We start from the raw sequence: 19,440 nt of genomic DNA, 5'->3' as shown, positions 1-19,440 counted from the left end.
CTTCTTTTCTTATCCAAACTGCCATTATCTTTCTCTTGACTGGTGTATTTAGTTCATTCACAAGTGTAATTAGTGATAGGTATGAAATGATTGCTGTCATTCTATTGTGTTTTTGTCATGTTGTTGGAGATTTCCTTGGTCCAAATACTTTTGTGTGCTGAGTTTGTTTTGTTATCAAATATTCCTTCTCTTTTCTTCTTTATTGTTGGTTTTGTGCTTACTAAGCCCATATGTTTTCCTTCTTTCTGGGTTTGCTTAGAAGGATTGTTAATTTTCTCTGTGGTTACCTTGCAGTGAATTCATGTCTCTTTAGTTTTGGAACAGTCTGTTCTATAAGGACACTGTCCTGTCTTCCTCTCCATTTAGAAGTTCTGTTCTTAGAACTTTTATTCCCTCTTGTTTCTTTTGTTGGCTTTGTTGCTGGTGTCATCTGTAGATTGATTCCCTTGTTTCATTGTGTACAGTGTTTCGTGAACTTATTTTGAACATCTATTTCTGATTTGGTTTTTAAGTGTTGATGTGAAGTGTCCTGATTTTAATTTGTTGTTCTCTGTTGTAGGTTCTCTATTGGAAGGACTTCCTTAAGCATTTCTTGTAGGGTTGGTCTGGCTTTCAAAAAATCCCTTAATTTCTGTTTGTTTTAGAATGCCTTGATTTCACCCTCATATTTGAGGGATAATTTGGCTGGATATGAAATTCTTGTTTGGAAGTTCTTTTCCTTCAATGTTTTATATATGCCATCCCATTGCCTCCTTGCCTGCATGGTTTCTGCTGAGTAATCAGAACTTAGCCTAATTGCTTGTCCATTGTAGGTGACATTTCTTTATTTTTGGGCTGCTCACAAGATTCTTTCTTTGTCTTTGGTTTTGGAGACTTTGATTATGATATGTCTTGGTGACTTTCTCTTCTTTCTCTTGGGATCTATCTTATATGGGATTTGTTGAGCTTCTTGGATAAAAATCTTCTCTTCCTTCATGATATGGGGGAAATTTTCTGTTACCAAGTCTTCCACAATTTTCTCAGGGTTGTTTTTTGTTTGTTTGTTTGTTTGTTTGCCTTCTCTTGTTCTGGTAGTCCAATCAGGCGTATGTTGTTTCTTTTCATGTCATCTCATATAACTCTTAGTTTCCCTTAATCTTTGTTCTGATTTTTCTTCTTACAGCCTAGGGCCAAGGGATTTATCTTCTAGTTGGGAAATGTGTTCTTCAGCCAGTTGTAGACTATTCTTTTGTCCTTCTACTGTGTTATATAACTCTGTAATTTTTGAGTTCATCTTCTGAATTTCTAACTGCTGTTCTGATTGTGTATTAATCTTGTTATTTTGTTCTTGAACAGTTTTCCTGAATTCTTCCAGGGTACTGTCTGTGTTCTCCTTGATTCTGTTTGTGGTTTCCTTGAGCTCTTGTAGAGTTCTATATACATATCTTCTAAATTCCTTGTTGGATAATTCTGCTGCCTCTTCTTCTTCCCTGTTAAATGAGTCTTTAGTCTGGGATTTTATTTCAATTTTCTGTCCTGTTATTTTTATTTTTATTTTTATTTTTGAGGTTGCCTGTTGTTTCCTAGACATTTTGAAGTTATCTTTAACTGTTAATTATTTATTGGTTTGTTTCACCTTGATTTTATGCTTAAATATATTTTTAAGGGTGGAGCTGGGTTTTTTTTTGGGGGGGGTTATTAATTCAGCTGTGCTGGTTTACTCTGCAGTTTTTTGTGTGTTGATGGAATCACTGTCAGGGATGTGGATTCAGGTCTCTGCTCATCATGAAAAGGATTTGGAGTTGGGATGAGCAAACATTGTGGTGTCTTAATGTGGTTCTTCTATTGGGTAAGGCAGGGGAGAAGGGGAAGAAAAAAGAAAGAAAAGAAAAAGAAAAAGAAAAAAAAGTGCCAGTAGTGAGTCCCTGCTCTCTACATTTCCATAATTGCTAGTGGCTCTGGGGTTTTGTTTTGAATCTGCTTAGGATGGCTACCAATGATGACGTTTTGTTGTCACTCACAGAACCGCTGTTTAAAATTGGCAGAGACTCCAATGGTTAGGGGGCTGCTGCTTTCCACTTGGGTTGCAAAGCCACAAAAATTCTGTACCCCAGTTTACTCTGTGCTAAAAGGCTGTCATGGAAGAGCTGAATGTCAGCCTTGCACTGGGAGCTTGTCCCAGGGCCCACCTACCTCCCACTCTCCACTTTCAACTCAGCAGCATCCCAAGCAACAGGGGTTTCTGCTTTGTTTCTCAGCAAGGTTATCCACTTACTCAGCTCATTTCCCATCATCCTCACAATATTTGCTATGCTTGAGCCCACCTTCCCAACCTTTGTGTCAATCCATGTCATTGAGCGTCTTCCCCTTTTTCATGGACCCTGTACTTTACCAAGTATTGTTTCTTTCTCCAGAGACCAGTCACTTCTGACAGCATGACCAAAGTACATGAGACAAAGTGTGGTCATTCTCCCTTCTGAGAAGCATTCTAGCTGTACTTCTCTTAAAACAGATTTGTTCATTCTTCTGGCAGTCTATGATATTTTTGGTATTCTTCACAAACACCATTATTCAAAAGCATCAGTTCTTTGATCTTCTTATTCTTGTCCATCTTTCACATGCATATGAGGCAACTGAAAATACCATGGCTTGGGTCAGGCACACCTTAAGTCTTCAAAGTAATATCTTTGCTCTTTAAAACTTTAAAGATGTCTTTTGCAGCAGATTTGCCCAGTAAAACTACATCATCTTATTTCTTAACTGCTGCTTTCATGGGTGTTGATTGTGAATCCAAGTAAAAGGAAATCTTTGACAAATTCAATGTCTTCTCCATTGATCACAATGTTGCTTATTGGTTCAGTTGTGAGAATTTTTTTTTTTTTTTCATATTGAGGTATAATACACACTGAAGACCATAGTCTTTGATCTTAATCAGTATGTGCTTCAAGTCATCTTCATTTTCAGCAAGCAAGGTTGTATCACCTGCATATTGCAGATTTTAAACAAGTCTTCCTCCAGTCCTGATTCTGCATTCTTCTTTACACAGTCCAGCTCTTGGAGTATTTGCTCAGTGTAAAGATTGAGTAAATATGATGAAAGGACACAACTTTGATGCACACCTTTCCTGATTTCAAACCACTCAGTATCCCCCTGTTCCATTTGAATGACTGTCTCTTGGTCTATGTACAGGTTCCTCATGAGCACAGTTAAGTGTTCTGGAATTCTCATTCTTTGCAATGTTATCTATAATTTGTTATAATCCACACAGTCAAATGCCTTTGCCTAGTCAATAAAACACAAGTGAACATTTTTATGGTATTCTTTGCTTTCAGTCAAGATCCATTTGACATCAGCCATGATACCTCTTGTTCCATTCCCTCTTCTGAAGCCGGCCTCAATTTCTGGAAGTTTCCTGTCAATATTCTTCTGCAACTGTTTTTGAGTTATCTGTGGCAAAATTTTACTTATGTGTGATATTAATGATATTGTTACATAATTTCCACATTCTATTGGATTACTTTTCTTTTGAATTGGCATAAGTATGGACCTTTTCAAATTGGTTGGCCAGATAGCTGTTTTCCAAATTTCTCGGCATAAACAAGTGAGTTCCTCCAGTTCTTTATCTATTTGCTGAAACATTTTAACCAGTATTCCATGAATTCCTTGAGCCTTGTTTTTCACCAATTCCTTTAGTGAAGTGAAGCTTGGGGTTCTTCCTTCAATACCATTGGTTCTTGTTCCCATATAACCTCCTGAAATGGCTGAATGTCAACCAATTTTTTTTTTGTACAGTGACTCTGTGTATTCCTTCCATCTTCTTTTGATGTCTCCTGTATGGTTTAATATTTTGCCCTTAGAATCCTTCAATATTGCAACTAAAAAAAAAAAAAAAAAACCTAATTGCCATCAAGTCACTTCCAACTCATAGTGACCTCCATTGGGTTTCTGAGGTGGTAAATCTTTATGGAAATAGATTGCCCCATCTTCCTTTGGTAGAGTGGCTGGTGGGTTTGAACTGTATATTTCCTTATAATACTTTACTTTGTCTTCTCAAGCCACCCCTTGAAATCTTCTGTTCAGCTCTTTTATTTCAACATTTCTTCCTATTGCTTTAGCTACTCTCCATTTAAGAGCAAGTTTCAAAGTCTCTTCTGACATCCATTTTGGTCTTTTCTTCCTTTCCTATCTTTTTAATGACCTTTTGCTTTCTTCAATATGGTGTTTTTAGTGTCTTCCCTCAACTTATCTGGTCTTTGGTCACTACAGTTCACTGAGTCAAATCTATTCTTCAGATGATCTTTCAATTCAGGTGGGATGTAATCAAGGTTATATTTTGGCTTTTGCATACTTGTTTTCATTTTCTTCAGCTTCAACTTCCACTTTCATATGAGCAGTTAATGGTCTGTTCCATAGTCATCTCCTGGCTTTGTTCTGATTGATAATATTGAGCTTCATCATTTCTTTCCACATATGTAGTTAATTTAATTCCTGTGTATTCCATCTGGCAAGGTCTACATTTATAGTTGCTGCTTATGTTACTGAAAAAAGTTACCTGCAATCATGAAGTTATTGGTCTTGCAAAATTCTATCATGTGATCTCCAGCATCATTTCTATAACCAAGGACATATTTTCTAACTACTAATGATTCTTCTTTGTTTCCAACTTTCACATTCCAATCACCAGTAATGATCAATCCATCTTGATTGCATGTTTGGTCAATGTCAGACTGCAGAAGTTGACAAAATCTTCATTTTCTTCATCTTTGGCTTCAGTGATTGGTGCATAAATTTGACTAGTAGTAGTATTAATAGATATTCCTTGGTAGCATATGGATATTATCCTATCACTAACAACATTGTACTTCAGGATAGATTTTGAAATGTTCTTTTTGATGATGAATGTGATGCCATTCCTCTTCAACTTGTCATTCCTGGCATAGTAGACCATGATTTTCAGATTCAAAATGGCCAATACTGGCCTATTTTAGCTCTCTATTACCTAGGATAAGGAGTTCTAGTGGTGCGGTGAGTAGGGCATTGGCTGTTAACCACAAAGTCAGTGGTTCAAACTCACCAGCTGCTCCACAGGAGGAAGATGAGGGAACTACTTCCATAAAGATTTACAGCCTTGGAAGCCCTATGGGGGTTTCTATGAGTCAGAATTGACTTGATAGCAATGGGATTTAATGCCTAGGATATTGATATTCAAGTGTTCCATTGCATTTTTGATTACTTCCAACTTTCCTAGATTCATACTTTGAACATTTCATGTTCGATTAATAATGAATGTTTGCATCTGTTTCTTATTTTTAGTTGTGCCCCATCAGTTAATGAAGACCCCAAAATCTTTACTCCATCTCCATCATTAAGGTTGACCCTACTTTGAGGAGATAGCCCTTCCCCAGTCATAATTTGAGTGCTTTCCAACCTGAGTGGCTCATCTTCTCGCACCATGTCAGACATTTTAACTGGTATTTTTAAGGGGCCCTAATACATGGCATAAATATCTATAAACTGTTCTTACAGTAGTAATTCAAAAGGATCTAATAAATAAAACTGACAACCCACTAAAGCACACCAATGTGATAAATTTTCACTTACAAATGATTAACTATATCCACATCATTAAAAAAAAAAAAAAAAAACATAAACTAAGTGTCTTTCATTTCATCACAAGCCTATTACGGCACTTAATTTCCTCTAATTCTATTCTATGCTTCATTTTTTAAAAAGCAGATCTGTTTATTTAACTTTTCAAAGATTCAAACTGGTGATAGAATGGATACTTTATCCTTTTAAAAAGATTTTTTAAAGAACAACCTCTACTAATTATTCCAGGTAGGTGTTCTACATTTATCATACCTTATGGCCTAAAATTACTAAGAGCAATGCCCATTCAGCAGAAAATAATATTATTAGAAGTCTTTTGTACATAGGTAAGATGTGTCCTGCAGAAAAATCCCAAAGGACTTTGCAAATTTTCATTTGGTCAGGTGAGCCAAGAGTAACTGCTACTTTACACAAGTTTTAAAAATCTTTCTTGCCCTTTGGAGTCAAACCTAGTTTATGAGTTATGCTTAAGTATCCTAAGGAAACTAATAAGTGTAATTTTTAATTTCTCTGGTGTAGGTTCAGACCTACTATTTTTATTAATCCTAATAACTCTCCTTAAAGGCAGGTAAGAGGCAACCTCTTTAACAATGCTGCCTAAGTAAGAAAAGGAGTGTCTGTGACCTGCCAAGGGACAGACTAGCAGGCAACTGGCATCTGGTAACTAACTAGATCCACCTATTGGTCCTAACACACTAGCCACTGAAACTATTTTTTAATAGGCTTGTTTATTTTACATTTTTCTGTTATTGAAATAGAAGTGGAAATCTGCTTTCCAAGACCAGCCTATTAGCATCTCCTTCCCTGGCTCAGCTGACCTTCAGGCAGTGCAGGCGGTGGTGCAGCTGCCTGCACCAAGTTAAAAATGGACTGTCAAGCTGGCTTTAATTTCTGTTGCTCCGCCTCCGAATGTCCTCCCACTGATGTGTTTATCACATTCTCCTTAACCCTTCTGTTGTTTTTCTTGCTAAGAGTTTTTAACCTAGACTGCTGAAACTGCCTTTCAGGATCTTAACCTGCAGATAGATGTTTGCTATGTTTAATCTGAAAGGACCAGAGCCAAGACTAAAAACTTCTATTATCAGGGTCAGACAACCCAATAAGTAAACTCACGTGAAATTGTTCGCTGCAGATTAGTAAGTAAGCACAAGTAAGCCCGTGCTTATCGTGCTTACTGGGGACTTCTTCCTTGTCATGAATTGTACATTTGAAAAGAGGTTTTGATTCTGTAGGAAGGTGCTGTGAGGTTGGGACAGAGATAGTGGTGAAAAAAAAAAAAAAAAATGTTCACTACTGATTATTAAATAAACACAAGTAAACTCATGTTTACCTTACTTATTGGGTAATCCAACACTGTTTTACTTGTAGAAAGTCTTTCTCCTCCAGGCATCCCCATATTTTCATCTCCCCCTGGTTTGTGGGAATGCCTACTCAGAACAGATCATTTCCTGCTGGCACACCAAAGAGGGAAAAGAGTGGTTTAGTAACTTAGGAAGAAAAAAGTGTTTGGTTTCTTGCTTATGAGTTGTGCCAGCATGTTGACTCTTTCCACAGCTCCTGTGTCTCTCTGAGCTCTTGTTCAGAACTACACATCAAGCCTCAGAGGGATTATCTCTACTCAGGAGCTCTGGTGCTATAGTGCTAAGGCATTTGACTGCTAACCAGGAGGCTGGTGGTTCAAACCCATCAGTCACTCCCGGGAGGGAAGACTGGCCATCTACTTCTGCCTCAGAAACTCAAAGAGGGTCACTATGACTTGGAATCCACTGGATGGCAGTGATTTTGGTTTTTTTGAGGGGGGCATATAAAACCCTTTATGTTCATTCCTCAAGCCCTTTCAAGACCACCTGAAGTTTCTCCCCCTAATAGGGGTCTAAGAAAGTCTGCCTCTGGGAATGACAATTGCTTCCAACAAGCGGGCTGAGTGGAAGGAACAACTAAGATCCTACTAATGGTTTTAATTTCTTGGCAGACTCCCCTTATCCAAGCTCCTACTGCACTGGGCCAGGTCTAATTAGAAGAATGTCAGGCTCACCCTTCCTGGGGAGAAAATTCATTAGTCACAGATGTTGGGGAGCCCGGAATGCAGCGAGTGATTAAGACCCTTCCTAAAATTTAGGCGACCAACTAGACCTCACTGCCAGTGGGAGAGGAGGCTACAGAAACCTTGGGGCTGGGGCGCAGAGTGGAGTCCACTTGGTAAAAGGACAGAACAAAAGGCTTAAGTGATAGACATTGAACATCAAAAGAAATTTAAGCGAAGTGCCGAGAATGACTCAGCAAAGTCCGCAGGTCACAGCAATAAACAAAGGGTTTAAAGCTTCGCTCTGCCCGGGGTTGCATCTTAACAAGGGTACCAGCAACGTGTATGAGCGCGCAGGGGGCAGGGTCGAACCAAAGAATCCAAGCTGGTGGCCACCGATAAATGGTCAGTCTTTGACGAGTTGTGCACCCACAATTGTGGTCACGGTGACCTGTGGTCCACCCGAGGAAAAGCAGGTGTCAAGCCTATCCCAGGGTCATCCTCTACTCGCAGCAGCTCTCTTTGGGCGTCTCAAACTATCCCGGGTGAAACGCGACCAGGCCTCGGCCGGGGCGGGGCGGAGCGGGGCGGAGGGCCGGGGCGGGCAGTGCAGGTGGGCGGGTCGGGCAGGATGTGGAAGCTGGACCTATAAATTGTCAGCTGCCCCCAGCGGCTATGCTGCTCAAGTGGCGCTGGTGGTGAGTGGGCGGGGGGCGAGCTGGGTACCAAGAGCTGTTTGAGTCTGTTTGACACTTAGCCCGAGGGGGAAGGGGCTACAAAGGGAGGTGCCAGCCTCTGTTCTCCAGTACTGCCAGCGAGAGCGTCGGCCCCAGCACCTGCCCTTGTATAGTCCGGCAGGTGAGAGACGCCCCGGCCTCGGGGGGGGGACCGGCGCGGCGCTCCTGCCGCTGGCGGCCGGGGAGCGAACTCCACCGGACTAGTTGCTTCCGAAGTTTTGCTAACTTTGAAGTCGTTTCAGGTTGTGGCTGCAGTTGGCGTCTCTGTTTCCCAGGCTTTGTAAAGTTTAGTTGCAGAGGCTGGTTCCGCCGCTTTTGGAAAATGAATGCCTGGGCTAGTTCTGTCCGGTGACGCTGAGCATTTTAGGAGCCTCTGCACGTCTTGTCTGCTTTCACAAATCTCTTCTTTTCGCCTTCGCCTTCTCTTTCCAGCTCCCAGAAGAGGCCGTTCCACTCCGCGAGGGAAACAGAGCCGTTGACCATGGTTGCAACTGGCAGTTTGAGCAGTAAGAACTCGGTCAGCATTTCCGAGTTGGTGGACCGTGGCTTCCACCCCGGAAGCCTGCTAAGTGGTGAGTTTCCAAGCTCCCAGCTCCTATCTCCCCCTTCCAAAGTTCGCATCCCATCCACAGATCGGGTCGGCGGGCGTGCAGCTTCACCCCCTTTCCTCGGTGTAGAAGATGCCACAAAATTCATCTGAGGAGACCCCTTTCCAAACTTTTTAGCATGATCTGCTCATGACAGTAGGAGCTCTCTGGTGGCGGTGTGATTTAAAGCATTTGGGCTGCTAACGAAAAGGTCAGCGGTTCGAACCCACCAGAATGATAAAGCAATCTGCTTCCTTAAAGATCTACAACCTTGGAAACCCTGTGAGGCAGTTCTCCTTTGTTCTATAGGGTGTCTAGGAGTCAGAATCCACTCAGTGGCAGTGGGTTTGATTTGGTGCGTCCATAATAGTGAGAAATAAAAGTGGCAAAAATGAAAATACCCAAGGGCTGCACCCTCATCGGCTGCTGGGATTAAAAGTTATATTGGTCCCCTACACTATATAGTTGTGAAATAATGATGACTTTTAAGTGTACAGTAATGTGTGTTTTAACAAATGTATTCACCCATATAACCACTACCAATCACTCTCCCAAAAAATTCTCATGTGCCTATTTGCCATAAATTCCCTACTTTTCCACTGATCTGCTTTTTGTCACTATAGTTTCTCTTCCAGAGTTTCATATAAATGGAATGATATAGTATATATTGTTTCATATCTGGCATCTTTTCCACAGGAATGTTTTTTGAGATAAATCCATGTTGCCTGTATCAGTGTGCTCCTTTTTCCTGCTAAGTAGTATTCTATTTCTGCATGTACCTATTATTCTGTTTTTAATGAGAGAAGGAAACTTTTCAATGCCAGGGGTGCTGACAGATTGTCATATGACATAGTGCCGTGTTGTCATTTGCAATTTTAAAAGCTGATTTCTAAGTTAATGCACTGTTTTACCACTAAAGATCTATGCAACAACCATAGATAAATTGCTTGGACTATGTGGGCCTTCCTAATTTAGAAAGCGATATGGTTGATTATCTAATTCTGTAGCTCTAAAATTTCCACCAAGATGAAATATGGAGCCCTTATAATTTGGAATGCATGTGTTTCATTTAGTTATAAAAATGGTGATCTAAGTGACCCCCATGATGTGGATAGAAGGACACTTTCCTCATGAAGGTGAAGGAGGGAGGAGAGCTGGCAGGACATTTGCCTGCTGGGTAGACTGTGTGTGTGGTGTGGCATCCTGCCAAGTGGTAGGATTAATTTGGGTGGTAGGTGCCCAAATGCAGAGCTATCTTTTTTCCTTTGAGCAAATCTAATTTTGTTTTCCGAGGACTATTTTGTTTTGCTTGGCTAAGAAGAACTGCCCAGCCAATTATAAATATTCTTGTGAACCTCAAAGGTCTTTTCTTCTAACAACTCTTAATCAAAGAAACAGAAGCTAAAATCGGATATCCACACTTTCTAGTAAAGACTTTCAAAGACATGGATTTGATAGACATTTAGTAAACTAATTAAGCTCATGGTAAATGTAAGAACAGCAAAAAAATAGATGCTTTTCATAGTAAGGGAACACATTCAAAGAATTAGAAGACAACAGTCCCTTAGTCAAAAAAAGAAAAGAAAAGCTTTGAACCATTTTTTATTTCAGAAGTAATACATGTTCTCTATTAAACAAAATCAGAAAACCCCCATAAGCAAATGAGCAAGTAAGAAAGAAAATGAGTGGAAGAAGAATATTTTGAAGATGTTTTTACTGTCGGTGATGCACAAATCATGGAAAATATTCTATTAAACTCATATTGCTTTGAAGTATGTGAAAAACCTTTGAAAATGAAAATCACTAGTAATCTGTATACTTTGTAATAAACACAATTAGGTGTTTTACACATGGTCTTTAAGAGTGTATGTGTGTATACACATATAAATTCAAAGGAAAATAGGTATATTCTATCTAACTTTTAGTCTCAAATTAAATGACTTACTCTGTTATACACCTAGTTAACTGGCAAAGTCAGGTCAGTTGACTGCCAAGCAGATAATTAGAAACAGGTAGAGATGGTAGAGAGAAGTAATCAGTGTTGCTGTCTTGATGTGTGTGTGTTTTTTTTTTGTTTGTTTGTTTTTTTTTTCTGCTCTCGGATTTCAATTTTCTTTTTATCTTAAATTTCCATTTCTTACAGATGTCGACTACTGGGATTATGTTGTTCCTGAACCCAACCTCAATGAGGTGATATTTGAGGAGACAACTTGCCAGAGTTTGGTTAAAATGCTGGAAAACTGTCTGTCCAAATCAAAACAAACCAAACTGGGCTGCTCAAAGGTCCTGGTCCCTGCAAAACTGACCCAGAGAATTGCTCAAGATGTCCTCCGGCTTTCCTCCACTGAGCCCTGTGGCCTACGAGGTTGTGTTATGCATGTGAACTTGGAAATTGAAAATGTATGTAAAAAGCTGGATAGGATTGTGTGTGATTCTAGTGTGGTGCCTACTTTTGAGCTTACACTGGTGTTTAAGCAGGAAAACTGCTCATGGACTAGCTTCAGGGACTTTTTCTTTAGTAGAGCTCGCTTCTCATCTGGCCTCAAGAAAACTCTGATACTCAGCTCAGGATTCCGACTCGTTAAGAAAAAGCTTTACTCATTAATTGGAACAACAGTCATTGAAGAGTGCTAAAAATGAAAAAAGGCTTGTTTTATGATTGGGTAATAAAACTATGCAGCTGCTCAGTTAAAGTCATTTGTAGTTTTCCCAGCCTCTACAGGAAACCCCACATTTAATTCACCTTGCACTGGTGTTTCAAATTCATAGCAACCCCAGTTAAAAGGTTGATTTTGTGATTTTGAAAATGCCTGTATCCTGTATTCTACAGAATTGAATGGAACAAGGAAAGCAAAGAAACAATCCACTTTTGTTTTACATTTGACTTCACAACTTTTTCCAGATAATCTTGCTAATAGATATACCAGAATTTGCCTAGTTTAAATTTTAATAGGGTTTGTTTTCTTTAAGTTCTCAAAGTGATTCTTTCACAGAATTTTATTAAATAATGTTTAGCTGATAAAAACTTCCAGAAGCCCACACCACCAATTTCCTGTCCCTACTCAAATTTGAAGTGTTCTTATACAGCAAGGGAGAATTAAGTAGGCAACCTTAATGAAAATTTAACTCTAAGCAAGAGTGAATTAAAAATGTCACAGAGACAATGGAACTACTTCTCTGATTTTTTTGCATCCTCCTTACTCTTCTGTTTTGAAGAGATTGTAAAAGCTTGAACTGCCATCTTACTGACTACCAAAACCAAACCCATTGCTGTTGAGTCTACTCTGACTCATTTTGACCCTATTGGATGGGATGGAAGTTCCCCATAGGGTTTCCAAGGTTGTAAATCTTTTTGGAAGCAGACTGCTACATTTTTCTACCATAGAGCAGCTACTGGGTTTGAACTGCCAACCTTTAGGTTAGCTGCCAAGTACTTATCCACTGTGCCATCAGAGCTCCTAGTGCCTACAGTATTGTTTTAAATGATGTTGTAACATAATCTCAGTATTTCTAGTTCTCAAGCACTGAATGTTGTCTTTAAACTAGAAAAATAGAAAATGTTGAACTGATTTTTTTTTTTTTTTGCATGTAGTTGATTACTCTTCCATTGAATATATGGTGGATAAGGATGGGGAAGAGAAGTAAGTTCTCAGACCCAGTTCTTTTCAGATTGATTTGATAATCTAGATTCTTTTCAGTATCACATATTCTTAACTTCAGATGTATCATCTTACTGTGTCACTGTTACATCACCTCTGGACTTCTCTGGGAATGGAGATACCTCTCCTTCACTTGAGTCTTCAAAGAAGATAACTGCACACTACTACTTTTAATGGTTTCAAGATCTGGTTTATAGTACATACTGGAGAGTGAGAATCATGGTCTAGCTACCAGTGTACACACCTAGCTTGCTTCAACCTTGGATACTGTCCTTGAGAAAACAATAAAGGCCTTAGATTTTTGTTCCATACATCATTTTATTTTTTGTATAGTAATGAGAAAATGTAGGCTCCACTTGACAATATTCAATTCAGCAAGGCCTTCACATTCTTGCTGTATGTCATGGAAAAGGAGCTTATTCAGGCCTCCTGCCATAGTACTGTCACCACTTTACGTGAGGCTAGGGTTGTAGGGAAAGATGCCTTCAGCCTGGTGTTAACTCAAAAGTGGATATGAGCCTATTCCTCATCCCACAAATAATATAAAATGGGCAAGTATTCTAATTGAACTCTTCAAATGCTTAGATACCACAAAGACGAACTATTTAGGGATCTGGGCCAGAGTAAGTCAACTTTGTTTTGTGTGTCTGGTTTTTACTGCTTTAAATGTCACTGTGTTACTATAGCTGTTTTAGAGTCACCACCACTGTGGCTGAGGCTTCTCTGGCTATGAAACTGTTGTCGTTTTATCACTAACAGTTGTCTTTGACTCTTTTCTTTCATGCTTATAAAATGATGGCTTATGGAGACTCTTAAATTAATATTCCTGTTAAAGGAAATTCAAGTTTGTCTATTTTTGACAATAAAACATTATGTATTTTTAATTCATTTGTCCACTTTGTTTTCTTCTGAGTTTATACAATGATCACTCTAAAATTGACAGTAGTTTGGAGAAAATGACAAAACAATTATTTATCTCTTTTTTGATAAAGCCAATTTATGCTGATTATATTCCAGTTGTATTTATTGGATCCCTCATTTTCATAATGAAAATGTTACAAAAAAGAGGGAAACCCTCAATGAGATGGATTAACAAAATAGCCACAAAAATGGACTCAGCCATACCAAATGATCATGAAAATGACAAAGGAGGGGGCAACGTGTCATTCTGTTGCATATAACAAGATCACCTTGAGTCAGAGCCAACATGACAGCAACTAACAAAACATATGTTGGATGTGTTTATGTATCAAAAAAAATGTGATCTGCTTCAGAGTTTCTTAACTGTAATGATAATTTTTATAAGAAGAAATTAATAATTTATTTGGCAAACACCTTTAGAAAATCTTACCATGTGAAGGCTTTTTGTATAATTTTCCTAATGACCAAACACAGACTTAACAAATTATAAGATCAGGTACATTTTTATTTTTATCAGTATAGTTTATTTGAATAACATATTTTAATTCTATTGTTGTTAATTTTAATTTTAATTTTTTGCACCTATCTTTTCTTTCACCAAATTCATGGTCTTAAGCTCGTATTTCTCATACCGGTTAAGACATGTAAGTTTTGCTATCTGCTAGGCACTCTTCTAGGTGCTTTGTATAAATCCTCTCATTTAGTCCTTACAACAACCTTATGAAATGGGCACTACTATCATCTCCATTTTATAGATCAATGACCAGACCCACAGAGGTTAATTAACCTTCCCAAAGTCACTGAAGTTAATGGGAAAACCAGGGTTTAAAACAAGCCCACAGGCTGCACTCTTAACCCACCATACCATGGTGCCTCCAAATGTTCAAAGCAGCACAGAGCAACACAATACCCACATCACAGAAGACTGAAAAGGATGCCAGAAACATTTGTTCCTACATTTGGGGAAAATATAAATTCTTAATGTGTGTGGTGGTTATGTTTGTGTGTCAACTTGGCTGGGCCTGGTTGAGTGGCTGGACAGCTGGTGGTAGTTATTCCCCATGATGAGAGAAAGCAATCAGCTCCATGGTGGGATCTACCACAAGCACTTGAGTAGCTGCTTTGGGTATGTGGTATGCTTCCCATACATAAGCAGCAGCTTTGAGAATGGTGTCTAGCTTATGGCACACTTGGACCCTGCATGTAGCCATGTCGTTGTTCAGCAGCCTGCCATGCTCTGCCAACCTGGGACTTACAGTGGACTTAAATTAATGGCTTGTCATGTGGTTTGGTAACATCAGGACTGTGCCTCTTTATTTGTCAACCCTGGGTTTGTCAGCCTCAGCAGCTAGCAGCTGTCTGAGAGAAGAAATGCTTCTAGCTCCAGAGGGCCAGGAGCTGGAGGCAGAGCTGAAGCCCAAGGCTAAGGAGCTTTCACCCAGCCCCTAGAGCCTGGCACTTTGATCTTGGACTTAAAGTCTCCAAATTGTAAGAGAATAAACTCCTGTTTATTAAGGCCATCCCATTTGTAGCATATTCCTGTCAGAGTGGTACTAGGAAACTAGAACAATGTGGTTCTGGTTACCTAGAAGGAAAAATGATAAAAATATTGACAATTCACCATTCATTGGAGCAGGGCTGTACTTAGAAGTAAAAAAAAACTGTCCAGATATTAAAAGGACATGCATTTCAATTCGGGAGACTTCACTCCTCTCATGTGCAGTTGGCCTGGTTACCTTTCATGTACCTTCAGGGTCCACTTTCACAAAATACACATAATCAGTCTCCTTTCTATCTCAATGGAGAATAAATTGTTAGCTAGGGAATATGATACCTTCCTGAGGAGCAGGATGTCTAATCTTTCTGTCATTAATAGAAAGAGTCCCCAGGTGGTGCAAATGGTTAAAGTGTTCAGGTAGTAGCCAAAACATTGCAGGTTTGAATCTACTCACAGGGTCCTTGAAAGAAAGACCTGGCTATATACTTCCAAAAAATCAGCCATTGAAAACCTGATGGATTACAGCTCTGCTCTGACACACATGGGGTCAACATGAGTCTGAATTGACTTGATGGCATCTGGTTGGTTAATAGAAAGATGGTATTATTACATAGTAATGAATCCAATCTCCTGAATATGTTTCACCAGTGACAATCTATACAATCATGGGATTGGCCTCATGTAACACTGATGGCACTCCTATTTGCTAGTGCAGGAAATAGAAGTATAAAAACATAACATCTATTATACTCAATTCTCAATTATCTATATTATTAAAACAAGTAATAACCTTAGTAATTTAAAGTTGTTTGATAGAGCACTTGGCTTTGACATGTGTTTACGTTCCTCTTCAAGGAAGATAAGAAGCCCCGGTGGCACAAAGTTTAAGTGTCTGGCTGCTAACTGAAAGATGGAAAACTCGGTAGTTCGAACCCACCAGCTGCTCCACTGGAGAAAGCACGGAATCACAGCCTTTAAAACTCTATAGGGTTTTGTGATACTGCAGCACACATGAGGTCTCTGTGAGTCAGAACTGACATAATGGCAATGGGTTAGGGTTTTTTTGGGCTTTTTGGTTTAAGGAAGTTGTAGACTATGAGATTAGCACATGGACTCTAGATTGCCTAGAGTTCCAACACTGAACTTACTCTGTGACCTTGGGCAACTTATTTAAAACATTTCTATGTTTTGGGAAAAACAGTAGTACCTACCTCATAATATTTTAAGAATGATTAACTAAGAAAATGCATGTACAGCGTTTAAGACATTGGCATGTAGTAAGCACTTCCTGAAGTTTAGCTATGACAAAGGTTTTTTTATACAATTATTCTGATAGCACATTTACTCCTACTAGAGTTGTTCATGTGTCAAAATTATTCTATCTTATGAAGAGGATGTGGAACAAGGGATATCATAGTTGCTGTCAGATGGATCCTGGCTCAAAGCAAAGAATACCAGAAGGATGTTTACTTGTGTTTTATTGACTATAAAAAGGCATTTGATTGTGTAATCATAAAAAATTGTGGATTACATTAAGAATGGGAATTCCCAAACACTTGATAGGTACCCGTACATTGACTAGGAGGCTGTCATTCGAACAGAACAAGGGGACACTGCATAGTTTAAAATCAAGAAGGGAGTATGTGAGGGTTGTATCATTTCTCCATACTTATTCAATCTTATGTCGAGCAAGTAATCCGAGAAGCTGTACTATATGAAGAAGAACGTGGCATCAAGATTGGAGGAAGAATCATTAACAACCTGCAATACGCTGACGACACAACTTTGCTTGCTGAAAGTGAGGATGACTTGAGGCACTTACTGATGAAGATTGAAGAATACGGTCTGCAGTGTGGATTACATCTCAATATAAAGAAAATGAAAATCCTCACAAATGGAGCTATAAGCATCATCATGATAAATGGAGAAGAGATTGAAGTTGTCAAAGACTTCACATTGCTTAACTAATCTACAATCTACAATCAATGTCAGTGGAAACAGCAGTCAGGACATTAGATGACATATAGCATTGGGCAAGTTGGCATGTGAGAGCTGGACAATAAATAAGGAAGACCAAAGAAGAATTGATGCTTTTGGGTTGTGGTGCTGGTGAAAATGCTGAAAGTACCATGGACTGCTAAAAGAACTTACAGATCTGTCTTGGAGGAAGTGCAGCCAGGATGCTCCTTGGAAGCGAGAAATGGCCAGACTTCATCTCACCTACTTTGGTCATGTTGTCAGAAGAGACCATACCCTGGAGAAGGATGTCATGCTTGGTAAGGTGGACGGTCAACAAAAGAGGGGAAGGCCCTCAATGAAATGGATTGACTCAGTGGCTGCAACGATGGGCTCAAGTATAGCAAGGATTATGGAGCTGGTGCCAGACCAGGTGGTATTTAGTTCTGCTATGCATAGGGTCACTATGAGTTGGAAACAACTCGATAGCACCTAACAACAATAACACAGCTGTTTATTTATCTTGTCACTTCTCCTAGATTTTAACATTTCCTAGGATCAAGGAAATGTTATCAATTTCTGCAGTCTAAAATTGACTGAACTTGCAATCAGGATGTGTTAATTATCACTGGTGACTGGAATGCAAAAGTTGGAAACAAAGAAGAATCACCAGTAGTTGGAAAATTTGGCCTTGGTGACAGAAATAATGCTGGAACTCGCATGGTAGAATTTTGTAAGACCGAAGACTTGTTCATTGCAAACACCGTTTTCAACAACACAAATGGCAGCTGTACACGTGGACTTCACCAGATGGAACACATAGGAATCAGATTGACTACATCTATGGCGAGAAGCAATGGAAAAGCTCAATATCTTCAGCCAAAACCAGACCAGGAGCTGATTGTGGAACAAATCATCAACTGCTCACATGCAAGTTCAAGTTGAAGTTAAAGAGAATTAAAACAAGTCCACAAGAGCCAAAATATGATCTAGATTATATCCCTCCTGAATTTAGAGACCATCTAAAGAATAGATTTGATGCATTGAACACCAATGACTGGAAACCAGATGAATTATGGGATGACATCAAGAGCATCATCCATGAAGAAAGCAAGAGGTCACTAAAAAGATAACAAAAGAAGAGAAGACCAAAATGGATGACAGAAGAGACTCTGAAACTTGCCCTTGAGCAGAGAGTAGCTAAAGCAAATGGAAGAAATGACAAGATAAAAGAATTGAACCGAATATTTCAAAGAGCAGCTCGAGAAGACAAAGCCAATTACTATAATGAAATGTGCAAAGACCTGGAGTTAGAAAACGAAAAGGGAAGAACAGGCTTAGCATTTCTTAAGCTGAAAGAATTGAGGAAAAAATTTAGGCCTCAAGTTGCAATATTGAAAGATTCTAAGGGCAAAATATTGAATGATGCAGGGAACATCAAAACAAGATGGAAGGAATACACGGAGTCACTGTACCAAAAAGAACCGGTCGATCTTCATCCATTTCAGGAGGTGGCATATGATCTAGAACAAATGGTACTGAAGGAGGAAGTCAAAGCTGCAATGAAGGAATTGGTGAAGAACAAGGCTCCGGGAATTGATGGAAGACCCATTGAGATATTTCAACAGATGTCGCACTGGAGGCACTCACTCGAGTATGCCAAGAGATTAGAAAGACAGCTACCTGGCCAACTGACTGGAAGAGATCCATATTTGTACTCATTCCAAAGAAAGGTGATCGCACAGAATGTGGAAATTATTGAACAATATCATTAATATCACATGCAAGTAAGATCTTACTGAAAATAATTTAAAAATGCTTGCAGCCATTTATTGACAGAGAACTTCCAGAGGTGCAAGCTGGATTCAGAAGAGGACATGGAACAAGGGATATCATAGCGGCTCAAGGCAAATAATACCAGAAAGATTTTTACATCTCAGTATAAAGAGGACAAAAATCCTCACAACTGGACCAATAAGCAGCATCACAATAAATGGAGAAAAGATTGAGGTTGTCAAAGAATTCACGTTGCTTGGTTCTACAGTCAAGGCCAATGGAAGCAGCAGTCAGGACATTAGACGATGTGTAGCACTGGGTAGGTCAGCTGCGAAAGAACTCTTTCAAGTGCTGAGGAGCAAGGATGTCTCCTTGAAGACTAAGGTGTGCCTGACACAGGCCATGATATTTCCAATCGCCTCGTATGCATGTGAGAGATGGACAATGAATAAGGAAGACCGAAGAAGAGTTGATGCTTTTGAGTTGTGGTGCTGGCAAAGAATGCTGAAGGTACCATGGACTGCCAAAAGAACTAACAGATCTGTCCTGGAGGAAGTGCAGCCAGGATGCTCCTTGGAAGCGAGGATGGCCAGACTTTGTCTCACCTACTTTGGTCATGTTGTCAGAAGGGACCATTCCTTGGAGAAGGATGTCGTGCTTGGTAAGGTGGAGGGTCGATGAAAGGGGAAGGCCT

At 39.5% G+C, this 19,440-nt stretch overlaps 1 protein-coding gene across 1 annotated transcript; it reads left to right on the top strand.

Moving 5' to 3' along the window:
- Positions 1-8,830: 8,830 nt before the first annotated feature.
- DDIT4L (DNA damage inducible transcript 4 like) lies at positions 8,831-11,570 on the top strand. The gene is made up of 2 exons (XM_007948860.2): positions 8,831-8,921; positions 11,080-11,570. Exons 1-2 carry the CDS (start codon positions 8,831-8,833, stop codon positions 11,568-11,570), a joined length of 582 nt encoding a protein of 193 aa, XP_007947051.1.
- The last annotated feature ends 7,870 nt before the right edge of the window (positions 11,571-19,440 follow it).

Source organism: Orycteropus afer, unplaced genomic scaffold, assembly GCF_000298275.1.
Source record: "Orycteropus afer afer isolate SDZICR_OR568_19922 unplaced genomic scaffold, OryAfe1.0 scaffold00229, whole genome shotgun sequence".
Taxonomy (NCBI): domain Eukaryota; kingdom Metazoa; phylum Chordata; class Mammalia; order Tubulidentata; family Orycteropodidae; genus Orycteropus; species Orycteropus afer.
The sequence above is the reverse complement of the archived record's forward strand: the minus strand, read 5'-3'. Positions and strand labels throughout refer to the sequence as shown.

Bases quoted from the DNA above. Each gene is read 5' to 3' on its own strand.
- DDIT4L (XM_007948860.2), top strand. From the start codon at position 8,831: ATGGTTGCAACTGGCAGTTTGAGCAGTAAGAACTCGGTCAGCATTTCC. The intron at 8,922-11,079 runs GTGAGTTTCCAA...CATTTCTTACAG, and splicing joins CCCCGGAAGCCTGCTAAGTG to ATGTCGACTACTGGGATTAT.